General features: G+C 36.9%; 2 protein-coding genes across 5 annotated transcripts in view; one reads left to right on the top strand and one right to left on the bottom strand.

Annotated features, from left to right (window-relative positions):
* Positions 1–402: 402 nt before the first annotated feature.
* Positions 403–2,947, top strand: LOC145936765 (coronin-7). The gene is made up of 6 exons (XM_083039290.1): positions 403–708; positions 979–1,205; positions 1,321–1,510; positions 1,636–1,837; positions 2,093–2,287; positions 2,701–2,947. The coding sequence occupies exons 1-6, from the start codon at positions 485–487 to the stop codon at positions 2,866–2,868; spliced, it is 1,206 nt and encodes a 401-aa protein (XP_082895416.1). The 5' UTR covers positions 403–484; the 3' UTR covers positions 2,869–2,947.
* Positions 2,948–3,384: 437 nt separating this feature from the next.
* Positions 3,385–15,193, bottom strand: part of Ssh (Protein phosphatase Slingshot) — a 135,130-nt gene continuing 123,321 nt past the window's right edge. For all 4 annotated transcript variants that reach the window (XM_083039287.1, XM_083039286.1, XM_083039288.1 and 1 more), the window contains 4 exons: positions 10,860–11,054; positions 9,802–10,071; positions 8,870–9,426; positions 3,385–8,448 (listed from right to left, as the gene is read on the bottom strand). In XM_083039287.1, coding sequence (XP_082895413.1) covers positions 6,260–8,448; positions 8,870–9,426; positions 9,802–10,071; positions 10,860–11,054 — 3,211 coding nt within the window. In that variant the 3' untranslated portion in view covers positions 3,385–6,259. The remainder of the gene's footprint in view (positions 8,449–8,869; positions 9,427–9,801; positions 10,072–10,859; positions 11,055–15,193) is intronic.

The raw sequence follows: 15,193 nt of genomic DNA, 5'->3' as shown, positions 1-15,193 counted from the left end.
GACTATAATTATTATGTCGTATATTATTAATATCAGTTATTAATATCAGTTTGCGATCGTCGTCTTAAAGTTTTGACACATTAAAATGTTAAAGAATGTTCAAATTTCAGTTTCCTAAGAAATCAAAATAACTTTCTGTTCTGTCAATAATGGCTAACAAATTTTAAACTTGTAAAAACATTACAGATATGACGTATTATAAAATTTTTCCCGTATAAACAATAACTCTCTTTATTCAGATTTAAAGTAAGAACTATTTTTATATAAAATATTGAAGAAGGTTAATGTAATTACGATATTTATTAATAGTAACATTTTACTTTGTGTGTGTGTGTATATAAATTATTCGTTTAAACTTTTATTTTGAAGAAAATTATAGTTTTTCCATCTGTGCGTTTTCTTATTCAATTTTTTCATGTTTTTATTTTAGTTATATAACTTCTTAAATAAATAATAATTTAAGTTCTTGATTCCGTGCTACTAGATGGATAAGGACAGTATTAATAAGCAACTTTCTCGCATGGCCATCGATTCATCTGTCCAAAACAATGTTAATTTCGATTTGACACCATCACCTTCGGTGACATCCACCGTCACCGAAGAAGATTCTCCTCCATCAGCTTTAATGCAAACTTCCGCTGCCGTCCCCAGTACACCTTCCGAGCATCATTATCAATTGGCCGGCAATATCAGTGTTATCAATCAATTGTACGCAATACCTATTTAAACAAAAATGATTTATTGGCGTTCATATTAGTCCTTAAAATATCTGAATTTCTAAACTAAAAAAATCATGTATAATTCAATTTCATATATGTGAATAACATAAATTAATAATAACGTACGTTATTCATATATGATTATGCAACAAAAATCTGTGCGTTTTTCACTTAATTTTATACAGATTTATGTTACATATTATAGTTGTATATTTTCTTTCTCTTTCGAAATAAATTGTAAAATAAACATAGTTTGCAGGGAAGTTAATCAAGATGTATTTTGCATCTGTTATACGGATGCTTACGATTTTTTGGCGGCAGGATTGTCGGATGGTAATTTAAAGTTCTACAAAATTAAATCAGATAAAAAAACATTTTTTACTCTTTGCGATGCGGAGACGATGCAGAATCCGACTCCAGTGACTGCTATAAAGCATCGACCGGTGCGCAGATCATATCCCGTCTCGCATAACGTAATAGCAACTTGTAAGCATTTTACATACTTGATTTTCGTTTCATAAAGAAATTAAATTTACATAATTATGATTGTTTGCTCGCGTTAAAGAAGAATGAAATTACAAATTTTATATTAAATATATAGATGCCAACGGCTGCGTTAAATGCTGGCATTATCCTACTGCGCAATGCATTTACACTATACGAGAAAGACGGCAGACACTTGGTTTAGCTTATCATCCTCAATTACCGAAATTTGTTACTGTCGGGGATGATACGAATCTGTACTTGTACAACGAAGAAACGAAGACGCAGGAAAGAGTATTTCATGGAAGGTGATTATCTCCCATGAAGAGATATTCTGAGCTTTTATATATAAGGAGAGAAATTCTTCGCTATAAAATAATAACGAATAAAAATTTGATCTTATAAATTATCCGAAATATTTTACATTTCGTAGTAATTCACCGGATGTCATGGATGGCCATATATCCAGAGTCTTCAGTGCCTGCTTTCATCCCAAATCCGCACACGAGATAATAAGCGCTGGCTGGGACGACACCGTTCAGTTCTGGGACACCAGACAAGCTCATTCCTTTCGATTTATATCAGGTGTACATATGTGCGGGGATGGTCTAGACATCAGTACAAATGGAAGAGAGGTACATTCAGCGACTCGTTGATTTGTTTCTTTCTCTGATTCTTTTTTCAATATGTGTACTCTGTAAAAAAGTCAACAAATTTATGTCAAATTATTGATGTAATATTTTGCATTAATAAATCTTAGATAATTATGCATTAATACTTACGTATTAATTGTAACAGCTTTATTATATCATCTGCTACATATGGATATTTATGTAGCATATATTTTTTTATAGCATCTGTAAAATTAAATGACTCTCCCTTTGTAACAGATCCTTACTTGTTCCTGGCGAAAGAATAATCCTTTGCAATTATGGGACTACGGTAGTGGCAAACTGATTGTTAACTTGGAACCAGACAGTTATCCTTGTTTGTTATACACCGGAAAATACGTGACAAATTTGTATGTCGCGTGCGGTGGCTGTGACACTGATCTCTTCAGGGTTGTAGATTTGCGATCTCATTCGGTAAGTTTGATATTTCATACCATTTCATTGTAACATATTGCTTATAAATTATTGCTTTTTTTTTTATCGCAATGAGCTGAACGATTACTATCCATAATACGAGAATACGAGAGATGGTAGATAAAGATGAGATATCAGAACGAGAATGATATCGTGCTAGATTGTTGAAAACTTAATTTTCACTTTACATTTTAATTAAAGAATTTAAATTAATAATTAAATTTAATAATTAAAATTTAATTAGACACTTTAATTAAAAAATCTATTTCAAGTTAGTTATATCTTAATCGAGGATGTGTCGCAAAACAGTCATTCGTTAATATATTCGCATTATAAAATAATTGTTTTTTTATAGCAAAATCGTTGTTCTTATTCCAAGATGATATAAACTCATAATGTATTTTTTTATGTAGACTATAGCTATGATCAAATATCTCAAGGGTGGCGTGTATAGCTTGGACAGCGGCCCGTTTGAACCGAGGTATACTAAACGAACAGCTCTTCCGAAGCTCGCTTTTTGCGCTGGAACAACGATTTTTGAAATAGATGCTCAGCCTGATGAAGGCCCTTCGGCTTTGTGATTCTTTTTTTTTTTATACGCAAATATATACATTATTTTGCTATTTACGCAATATTCAGTTTGTACTTCAAAGCCTGAAAACGGAGTATTATCTATCTCAACACAGCTGATTCATGATTATTCCAGTAACATGACATTTGTAAATATCTTGTCGATATAAGATTCTGATAAACGAGATAAACGATTCTCTTTTGATATATATGTATAATCATAGAGAAAAAATACTTTTCTAAACAAATTTTTACAGCGGGATGATGCTGTTTCATATTCTGTATAAAAACACATAATAATCTTTTTTTTTCGCTTGATAAGTGCTGTCTAATATTTTCTCCTCTTTATGAACGAGCTAATTCGAAATATAATATTACTATAATGTACATAATGCAATATTAAAGATGAAATAGAATAACAAGAAATACGGAGAAAGAAATGATAATGATGTTTAAAATAGATCAATTATCTCTCTCGTTTGTCTTAGCTAAACGTACATTAACCGAAGAAAGTAGCAGATGCACTCTCAAGCAATAAACAATGTATTTTATTTGATACAAACTATAGTACAAAATTTATACAGAACAACGTACGGTTTTTTTATCATTTCTCATATGACAGCAAGTTCTCATATCGAGCGAACGCACACACTTAAGCAAGACTTAAAAGAGACAAGGATTTGGGGAGGAAGGGAGCGGTCGAAGGAACAGGGTAGGAATAATCACTAAAACTGAGCACATCGATTTGTGACAATACAAACTTACTTGACACGAGCAAATCCATCGGTTGTTGAAGCGATTCAATGTAGAAAAAAAGGCTCGCTTGCACACAAACATGCTGAGAGAGCAGAAAGCGCATCGTTTTAATACTCGCGCCGAAGACGACGACACGTCCTGCATCATAACACTTGAGACGATTAGTATCGTCGGACATTCATCTGGATTCCACACTACAGTCATTGAAGTCTTGCGCATTCAGCTGATAAAAAGGAAAAACTAAAAAAAAATAGATATATATATATATACAAACGATTCGAACATAAATTCTAAATTTGACTAAATTCTCGCTTAGATTCATTCGAGACTCTGAAATTTTATTTTCGCTTAATCGCTTTCGCTTAAAAAATAAAAAAAAAAGGACGCAGTTGTCTCTGGCGAGGTATCGCAGAGAAAAAAAAAACAGATCCTTCTTTTCTTTTTTCTAAATCGCATCCGATTGTACTTAACTTGTGTAAGTAGAGTAATAGTTAATCTCTAGGTGTGATCCAACAGACCTATTGGGAAAACTACATGTTCCACATTCTTTCGCCCGTATCTACAAAATCTGAATCGATCAACGAGCCTAATTTGGTTGAAACGCGTGACATTTGTAATAAAATATACTTTTATATTACGATAAAATCGCGACGCGCAATCGCGAAGCGTCTCTTAGCAGCGGTCGCATTCGTCAAAGTACATCAGAGTATAAAATTGGTCGTCAAATGCGCGACAAACATGGATTTTTCCTTTCGTTTCTCGTCTAATTAAATTTCGCGCGACGCAGTATTGAAATGTATGTGTGTGTGATATACAAAATTAACGACGATTCGATGATATGTGTTTAAAAAAATATTGTGACGCTTACACACAGATATAATCGCTCCAAGTCGATCGATGGAGAAGTATATATGTAGTACATGCATGCACCCATGTATAAATCAATCAACGTATCCTTCCTTGCCATTTCATTGTACTTTTTCCGACTTACGAGAGTTAATAGAGACATTTTCCGATGCACTATTTTCCGTTGCTGCATCGTCAACCGTTGAAAAGCGTGTTACACGATCAATCGACCTCGGAATTAATCGAGATGAAGATAATTTATAATAGTAGGAGAGTACAAAGAGCAAGAGTTAATAACAATTAATGAATGAGAAGAGGTACCTAATTCGCGAGAACAACGAGAATTAATTATTTCAATCTAAGACTGTCTAACTGGATCACGAATAGCGTAGACATCCAAATTCGCGTATAGAGATCGTAATTTAAATGTGAGATGGCAAGTCGATGAAAATCTAGTAAGAGCTGATCTTTTATTAAAATCGAAATCTTCGTATTGCAACATATATCACACATTTCTGGAGATAACGTAATCCTCTAAATTATTATTTTACACTTTAAGAGAAATCTCTCTAATCCACTTATTACAACATTGCTGCTATCTCTTCGATTGACTAAATTTCGCATAGTTTCACGATCATGCAAAATATGGCCGTTGACACAAAAGATCAGGAGGAATCATTTTTTGGGGTTTCGAAAACGATCAAGAAAACTCGTGAATTTTGGTACCCCCTTTTTTTCAATCACACTCGCGAAAACAGTCGCTCAACAAAAAAAAAAGCACACTTCATACATCATGTGCATCTTGCTACATCGTGTGTTTTCGCACACAATGCGCATCACACTCTCTAATCATCACATTATCATCTATAAATTACTAATAGTGTGGCTTAATATTACATTATCTCGAGGTCTCGTCGTATATAACTTTTATTCCGTTCACGTTGCGACAAAATCGCTTCGTAGATCAGAGATTTATCGTCTCACGAAGTAACTTTAAATTCGTAAAAAAAAAAAGAAAAGAAAAAAAGAAAAGATCAAGAAAGCGAAGCAGAAGAAAGGTCAGCGTGCGCCTGAGGCTCAGACCTTACATTCACAGCCTGACTGAGCACTCGGCTCTTTTTCTCTTCTTTCGCAGACGAAAACCCGCACCGACTTTCGCGTTAAGTCATCCGCACGATACACTTTTCATTCTTAACGCACGTTTGATTCCGAGCCCACTAATTTACGACGAAGTGATATAGGAATAACGATTATATCTCTCTTTCTTAATTTAACGTTGACCCCCTTCTCGACGCGCAGCCTCGTGATTGTTGCATTTCCAGCTTAAAATAATTGAACTAACGTCAAGCCAAGATATATATATGTGTGTGTGTTTGTATATATATCTATATATATATATATGTTGACGAGGAGGAACATAAAGCGCCTGTCGTTGTTTCGTAGTAAAAAATCCGAGAACGCTTACGTGAAATTATCGTCTTATAAATAATAAGTTACATTACCGAAGTGACAAGATCGTTCTTCTAGATAAATGGAACGACGGTTGTAGACAAGCAATCGCAGCGATGATGATGAAAGAGAGGAGAGAGAGAAAAAAAAAGATCTACTCTTAGAACAACTGGCGCGACCATCTTAGCTACGAAATTTCTCAATCTTCGTCGCCAATAAAAAGAGATCACACGATTTTATCGTCACGATATAACATACCCACATAGGTAATCCCTCATCTGACTTATTCGCTGCACTCGCGTTGCGCCTAAGAATTCGACGTACGCAAAATACATCGTCGCCTAATCACTTTTACATGGTGTTGTAAACAGGACTGCTATGCCTAGGCCTGACCTGTAGCCTAGCGAGGGGATGAGTTCTACCATGCTGCTGTTGCTTCTTGCTAGCTGCCTTTGCCACCACGCTGGCCACGACTACGCTGGGCGATGGCACCGCCGGCGGCCTACCTGGCGCTTCCGGTGTCTCGCTAAACAGAGGCGCCGAGTGATTATTGATCATGATCGGCGCCGATCTTCTCGAAAACTCGGGGGCGATTTTCGACTTCGCTGGCGGATGCACCTCCATAGTGTCCCAATCTTTGTCCTTGTGCGCGCGTAACTGCACGTCCGACGAGCTCTTCCTGGACTCCGGCCTCGCGACTTCGTACTTTCCCACTAGTACTCGAACGGAGAGATCCTCCGACGTATTATCCTGCGACGACAACGGTGGCGTTCCCTCGCTCCTTCTCCCCTGCTTGCTGTCTTTGGTTTCGCCGACGCTGGACGACGACTGGATCTTAGACTCGTTGTGCGGAATCACCGGTGACGAGGGCAAGCTTCTGATCTTCACGTCCCTTTTGGGTCGCGCGGGCAGTGACGCATTCTCGCCTTCGCACGCGTTGTTCTCGGGACTCTTTTCCAACTTTGTAGACTTTGCCTCAAACTCTTTCTTCAGATTTTTCACTATACCGGACGTGCTACGCGGACACTCCACTTCCGGTGAGTCGTCCACAGAGAGGCAGCGCTTACTGAACACGGACTTGTTGCAGAGATTTTCCAAGACCATTTTGTGGTGTTTCACAGAAGGACATTGAGGAGTATTGACGACGCACGGACTGGACGTCTCGCTTTCCGATCTGCAGGATCTCAAGGACAACGGCAGGTCGGACTCGGAGGACAAAGAGGACGGCGCGGGAGCGCTAGTGGATAGTCTTCCGATCTGACGTATGGACGTAAGGGAGATGTCGATGCCTACCGGACTAGGCGAGTTTCTATTCGTTTCTACTTTAAGATTGTGTTCTTGACTCGGCGACGTATCTCTTCTTCGCGTCGGTGACGGCGACGGCATTTGATGCAACAGCATCGGATTATATGTTTCGACCGCAACCACGTCCACTTCAGCGGTCAGTCTGTCGCTCTTGTCGTCCGCGGACGTCGAATTCTGCGTGCATACGCGTTTTACTCCGCCCACAGTCGTGCCCTCTTCCAGTTTTTGCTTAGTGCGCTTTACCGTGCCCGGATGCCAGGGTATCTCTTCCTTGTCGTACGGAAATAGACCGCTGGAGCCGAGTAGGTCGGACGGCCGCATATCGTAAGAGCCCCAGGAACTGTTCCTCGACGGTAAAGTGGCCCACGAACTATGCACTGAGTTGTTGTCGAGAACCACCGCACTGTCGTAACTACTCCAGGAACTTTGCCTGCTCGGAGATTCCCTCGTGACGGGAAGCTCATCCCGTCTCTCCTCGCGATCGAACACTCGATCCAACTGGGCGCTAAACGGATCACCGTCCTTCTTCGTTTTCTTTCCCAGGCTATCGAGACACGTCGACGACGTCGTCGTATCCGTTACCGCACTCGTGATACATTCACTCTCTACACTCACACCTCTGACAGTTTTATTGTCATTACACGAATCAGCACATGTTGCATCCGCAGACGCAGTCCAGACTAGACATTCACTATTGACCTCGGTGGACTCCTGGTTCGTCTCTTCTTTCCTCTCCTTTTGTGCTTCACCAGGATCCCAAACTTCCTCTCTGGAAGGTTCTCCGCTCGTAACGGAAGCCGAGGTTTCTCGCGTTTCCTGCGATTGCTCACAATGCGAGTGGCCATTCTCGATCGGTTTTGCGTTGTCCTCCGCATTAGAGTTCTGAAGAAGAGATCTCGCGTCCGAGTCGGATCCCGGTGATGACGGTTTACTGCTGGCCGCTTCAAATTGATTGGTTAAATTGAGTACCAAACCCTTCCTCTTCTGTCCCTGAGTTTCCAATTTATTAATCCTATTCTTTACGCTAGGTGGTGTTGTGCCAGAAGTGGGGGCGGGTAGGTGCATTATCTTGTTCTGCGACACGCTGTAAGATTGTCCGTTGTCGCATGGCATTAGAACATTGCGAGCCTCCTGTTCAATTGCCGGTTTTTGACTCGAGCCACGAAGCAGATCCTCCCGTGTTACTTCCGCATTTCCTGTCTTGTCGATACTTTCCAATGACTGCGACAAAGGAACTGCAACAATACAAGATGACAAGCGATGTAAAAAAATTTTTGTATATGTTGTGTATATAATTTTGTATAAAAAATATATATCTTTAACTAATTGCATTTTATTTCAATTATGAATTACTTGTCGCAATTTCTCTTTCTTTTCGATATATTAGACTATATTAATATATTAGCAACTAGAAATTTTATTAAAATTTGCTTAAAAAATCAAATAAAAAACATAAGTGTTATAATATTTATATTCATCGTTCATCACAATGATTGTCGATGAATCGACGATATCATATTCGATAACAAGTTAATATGATTAAACAGATCATCAAATTTTTAGATAAGATAATCAATTACGACGTTGTTGAAAAAATCTATTTATTTAAGGAAACGCAACTGATTAAATATATATCAATATAGGAACTCTGCTTACCGGAAGGTAACATATTTTCAGCGACTTTGACATTCGGCGACCAACTCTTTGGTCTCTGACTGCTCTTCTTCAACTCTGAACCCGAAATCTCCCGCATATTGTTTTCTATATTATCAGATTTCTCCTCTTTTTTTGACTGATCTTTCGTGGTCGTGGGAGATTTCAGATTCGTGTCGGACTTGGACCTCTGGAGTTTCTCCTTGTTCTTCATCGCATCCAAAATACCTTGATACGTTTCTAATTGTAGGAGGAAGCTGTTGTTAGGCTTGATGCAATTGCGCTTCTCCTTGACGTGTTTCCACGCTTGAGAAAAATCCCAGTTATATGCCTTCATCGCGTAAGCTATCACCACGGAGGCAGACCGGGACACTCCCATCTTGCAATGCACCAACACCTTAGATCCCTCCATCTTTGCCTTAGTAATATACTTAAATGTGTTGTCCCAGTGCTTCAGCAAATCCGTCTTCTCATCGTCGTACACACGTACATTCAGATAAGTGAACATGCCCGGGAAGAAGTTGTCAATTTCCCGAGTAACGTTCAAGATATGCCTTACACTGAAATTAAAAAAATTATAATTAAAGTTAAATTGAGTTTTGGAGATTATCAAATAACAATTATTTCTATTTATATATATCACATATGATGAACATTTCATATCTATTTATATAATAATTATATATATAAATTATTTCTATTTAATATATTATATAAAGATTCTTCCAAGAAAATATTCGTCTATGTACGTCTATATATAATACTTGAAAGTGGAACTCAGTTTCAATTAATAAATTCTATTTATATGGAAAATCGATCGCTGACTGAATTACGAATGAAATATCAGAAATGTAGCGCGTCACGCAAGATTAGAAGTGGCTATAAAATTTGCATGATACGAAAGTATGCAAAAGATATCTTGCGATCGAACGTACCCATTTTTCTGAAGTTCCTCTAAATTGCTGGCGTTCCACTCGCTCCCGAGATAAACGTGATCAAATATCTCAGTTGGCGCGTCCATTTGCCCCAATATAGTGAGCATCTCTTGATCGATAAACGGCTTGAATTCTCCGAGGTCCATGTCAAGATCCTCTTCAAGTCGACCTCTGATATACTTGGAGGTAACTTCATCGAGATCCACGGACATCATAATCTCCTTCAGCGTCGATCGAATCACGCGCTCGGTCTCCTCTCTCTCCCTGGGCCTATGTTAAAATAAATTATAATTAAATAATCATTGTTGGCATCTTATGATAAATTAATCATATAGATGAAATATGTTAGATGTACAATAAATCGCCTATCGATAAATGATGATTATTTTATTTCTACGTTAATACAAACATAAATCATTTTTTCTAGACGTCACACAATTCTATATAGAGTTAGGTAAAAAAAATTACTGAATTATTTACGATATATAAGTTCTAAATATGGACTCGTAAACATAAATAAAGAAATCGTGAATTAGAACGTAACGGAAGTCTTGCGAATATGCATATATCAGTTCCCCGTATTCTATATAATTTCTAAGATTTCATAATACTGGAATCCAATAGTCGGGATGACCTAATACTTCGAAATGTTCAGCTGAGTTCGAGAAAGGGTGGGCAGACGTAGAAACTGGAAATAATTGAAGGACAGCTATAAAGTTACGCTCCACTTGTATTGCACGCGACCCGGAGCGATGCATAGACAGCAGCAGAGAGGACGCATCAACAAACTACCAAGTCTGGCACAGTACCAAGTTAAATTCACGATGGCCAGCTGTTTCTCGAAGAGTCGTCTTATATGTTCACCGTGAATCGATTTCGTCCGAACGCGAACGCGTCGGAGACGCCAGCTAAATCAAACGACAAGAAGCTACAACACGCGACTTCTTCCAAGAAACGCAGGATTTCCGCGGGCGATCTATTTATCTGGCTGTCGGCCAACAGAGCCGGATTTCTGCGCCGTTTTGAGCGAACCGTGATAAAAAGTTCGATCGACTCACTTGGTGCGTACGCTATCCGGTGACGGTGGTCTCTTGGACTCCAGATTGTCCATGGCATGCCATTCGTTGAGGCACGACCGATCGCTCTCGATCCGTTGTTCATAGTAACTGACCCAGTCATGAGATAATCCACCTAGAAAATAGTTTTGCTCGCGTGCCTTACCGGACACCTTGTGCAACGTCTGCAAGGCCGACCTGAAACAAAAAAGCGAGACTATTAGAAGAAAGAATTCTCCAAAGAAAATTAAAATCAGAAAACTTCGATGTGCTCGCGCAGGGAGGGCTTGTTTTGTTTATTCATTTCATTATTCGACCTCGTTTTCTCCTAGTGCGTTACGTGTTTTCTTTTTTGTTAGATTAACCAAAATTACCGTTGCTGCAGTTTCACAATCGCCATCGTGACATTTCGCAAGCGTGAAGAGGCAAAAAATTTGTCAGCGGGGTCTTCGGAAATCGACGGAAAGTTACGAGCATCTGCGAGAACAAAGAAAGCACTTGTGGCACTTTCTAAAACGCCGACGGTTTATACAAGAAATAGCTTTGTGTTCCGGATTTCGTCGGACAGCGAGAGTCGATCTTGCACATCGCGAGATACATATGTACCCCTTGGAAAATTACCGTAAGTAGTAGTAACTTTCGCGTTCGCCCCCGTTCTGTTCCGCGAATACGCGATGATTCCCACGATGTAATGCTCGCTGCGTAAGGCAACGGTAAAAAAAAATATTAGCCAATTGCTTGAGAATAGGAACGCAACGACGTCTCGCTTCAAGTCTCTTAAAGGCGCGAGATGCAATCTGTTGTGACAGAAAGTCTTGAATAAACATTGAAGTTTAATGTAAATTTTGATACATTACATTATTTTTTGAAAAGTGACGCATAAATAATACTTGGGAAATTTTGGTCAAAACTGAATAGACTGCGCACGCGATTATTGATATCGAGATTACTGCGTTGCAAATTTGAGTTGCGACATTTGCTAAATGATTAGTTCGTATGTGGAGACTCATATACATATATGATGTCATCGATATAGTTCGCTGAGCATCTCGTTGAAACGCGCTCTTTGCTTCTCGTTCTAATAAAACACAAATCTTACAGTGCTATCACAGCGATACATATATAAAGTCATATGAGATATAAATAACGTGAGAGTTTATTTTCACAATTCGCTCTGTTCAGTTCTGTTTTGTTCTATAACCGATTGTAGTCGAAAAAAAAGTAATCAATAAGTTGCGCAATTATAAAAACGCACGTAGATAGATATACTTCGGATAAAGTATTTCTCTATTCGTGTGATTCTAAAAGTGGGTATGTACTTTGCTTCGTTTCTTTTTTTTAAACTTGGCCGCGTTCACTAACCGGTTTCCGCTTCAAATCGATATACATATGTATAAACCAGTTCAATCGCTTCCTCCAGATGAGGAAAAGGGATTTCCTGATAAACATTATCCCCGCCTTATTTACTCGATAATTTTCACAGAGAGACTCTTATTACTCGTACAAATTATATTACATAAAATTGAAAAATGTGATATATAATTATAGGTTTCATTTATCATTTATATATCAAGATTTTCGTCAAACTTTGTCTGATTTTTAATGTTTTGTATATGTATTTTTATACAAATCTAAGAGCAGATCAAAATTCATCAAGCGGTTTCGCACATATTTTTTTATAAATATAAATAGTCCCTCCTATATATTAAAAGAAAACAAAGATTTTATTCTGTGATATCGATTCTTACATTTTATTTATACACACACACACACCTAAAAAAATATTATTGAAATTAAAAGTTTTAAATTGAAAATTAAAACAGATTTTAAGTGATACAATATGAAACAAAACTAAAACATTACTAAGAGGTACAATCTTGCCTCGCTTATTATTGTTATTTGCGAATGCAGAAAAACCGATTTTTCATTTATCCTTGATTGATTATTTTCCATTCATCCCGCGAAAATCTCTTAAGATCAAAGTCGCGCACGGAATACAATTTTTCTCCTTTTTTCCGGCTTGTTACAATGCGAGAAACCACTTGACAAATGTTTCTGATGACGTTCCGCGACCGTCCCGAGAAACGAAGAAATCTCGAACGTCGTTACCGTCAGCACTCGACCATGACAGCACCGTCACATAAGAAGAAAGCGTGATCGAAGATATCCCCCTTCGTCATGGCGAAGAAGTCGACAGTGTTCTCAGCAGAATCATCGGAACGTAAACCTTACGGAACGCCGATTATCCTTGCTTCACGCAGTTGGAGGTCTTAGTGATCCTCGCGGCGTCTTCCCCTCGCCATCTATTCCCATGTAATTGCGATGCCTGTCTTTTACTATCTTCGAACTGTGATAAGAGGCTTAACCGAATGTTGGACACGGTAATCAAAATTATAACAATTTGTAAAGGTATAATATTCGAAAGTCATAAATAGCTTTCGAAGCTAGAGAACTGAAACTTAATTTTCTCATCTCAAACTCAACTTGTTTTAACTTCATTTAAACTTCACATACACCTTCTTAATCAGATTTATATCAATCAAATAGAAATCTCTGTTTGGAAATAAAAGATAATTTAAAAATAAAAAAATATAGTGTAGTTGGATATTTAAAAAAATGTATAAGTACTATAGAAACATTTACATTCTTCTAAAATGTATTTCAATTAAAACTGAAGATGCAGGGGTCTTTTGTTGCATTCCATTCTGGATGCTTCAAGAGAACAAATTAATGATGGAGCAAGAGGATATATCGATTAGAATTTAATAAAACTTCAGTTCAGAAATATACTTGAACACGCTATCACGAGAATTTACGCTTCTAGCGGTTCTCGCGTGCAAAAGAAGATAAGTTGAAGACCACCAGTAGAAACTAAAGCCATAAAGTTCCAAGGATTCCAGCATCCAGGAAGTCTGCCGGTTTCTAGTGGGTTTCGCGGGTTGCTATCGGGAAAACTGGCCAAGCTTATTGCTAGAAAACCGCTAAGAACGTACAATGGACATTGACTCTCGGTAGCGACGGGATTCATTATTGAGACATCACTCAATGACCGCCGTTCCCTGTTTGACGAAGGCTACTACATTTCCTATATCTTTTATTACGTACAGTTGGTTCATGAAATTGAAATCAAATATGTTGTGAAAATTAAAAAAAATTTTTTAAGTTATTTTACAAATATATTATTTGTATCAAATAATATATTTTCTTCCTTCTCGTTATAGCAAAAAAACTTTTAAGAAAGTTTTAAAAACATTTGATCAATTTCGAACAAGTCGAAACAAGTATAATTACGATCGTTTCGTAGTTATACTTGTTGAGGAAATAAAAGTTTGATAGGAATTTAAAGAGAACGAAGGAATTTAATCGACTATTTATCTCTAAACAAATTTGCAAAAAAGTAGTTTTCTTTAAAAAAAAAAAAAAAATACTTCTTATACAGTCTTCAGTTATTGGTTTAATAATGATTTCATAAATTGATAAAGTTGTCAAAATAGATAGTAAATTGCTAACAAAATGAAATTTATTTAAAAGTAAATTCTGAAATGGCTCTTCAGTTTTATAGGAAAACCGGTTCTAAGAACAAAACAATGTAAAAAAGAAGAATAAGATAGATAAATGCACAGATAAATACTTTACTACATTCTAGATAATTGCTTTTCGGTATAGTAGAATCAGATAATCAAATATGAGTCATAACAGAACTAAAAACACAACTAAAACTTGAAAAACTTTTCAATAAAATTAATATTAAAAATTAACGAATTATATCCTATATCTCATATTTAATAATTATTAAAAATATAATAATACTCTCTGTAATAATTTATATAGAAAGTATTATAATGCTTATAAAATGTAATATTTTTTAAAGATTTCTTACAGAAAAGATAAAATTATTTTAAAAGATCAAATTTTTTTTAAAAATATAATTCAATGTACGAAAAGAGAAGGTAAAATATATATTAATTATTCAATTTTTTGAAATAATTTTGCTTTTTATACTTTTTCACAAAATCAACAAGAACTTAATATTATTTATATAGGATCTTAATTATTCTCTCGCGGAAATCTTTTACTGAATGAACGCGTTAAATCAAATAAAATATAAAATTGCAAATGAAGAGTAACGGCATACGCTGAGTTACAATGATGATGCTAAATATGTTGGAAATACCAGTCATGCAGGAAGAAGCAGTCAAGAAATAAAGAAGCCACGTAAGAAAAATTTAAGTGAGTAAGCTATGCAAAGTATCCACATTTTACAAATACAGAGATTTTTCTTCTACAGCACACAGATGATCGTTACTCGAAGGTAAGCTTCTTTTTGCAATAGACAT

The sequence above is a fragment of the Prenolepis imparis genome, unplaced genomic scaffold (genome assembly GCF_030444845.1).
Source record: "Prenolepis imparis isolate NDT839.2.m4 unplaced genomic scaffold, iyPreImpa1.0 SCAF_5, whole genome shotgun sequence".
NCBI lineage: Eukaryota > Metazoa > Arthropoda > Insecta > Hymenoptera > Formicidae > Prenolepis > Prenolepis imparis.
The sequence above is the reverse complement of the archived record's forward strand: the minus strand, read 5'-3'. Positions and strand labels throughout refer to the sequence as shown.

Coding starts and splice junctions, on each gene's coding strand:
- LOC145936765 (XM_083039290.1), top strand. CDS start 485: ATGGATAAGGACAGTATTAATAAGCAACTTTCTCGCATGGCCATCGAT. Junction 1,838..2,092: donor TCAGTACAAATGGAAGAGAG/GTACATTCAGCG, acceptor CCTTTGTAACAG/ATCCTTACTTGTTCCTGGCG. Junction 2,288..2,700: donor TAGATTTGCGATCTCATTCG/GTAAGTTTGATA, acceptor TTTTTTATGTAG/ACTATAGCTATGATCAAATA.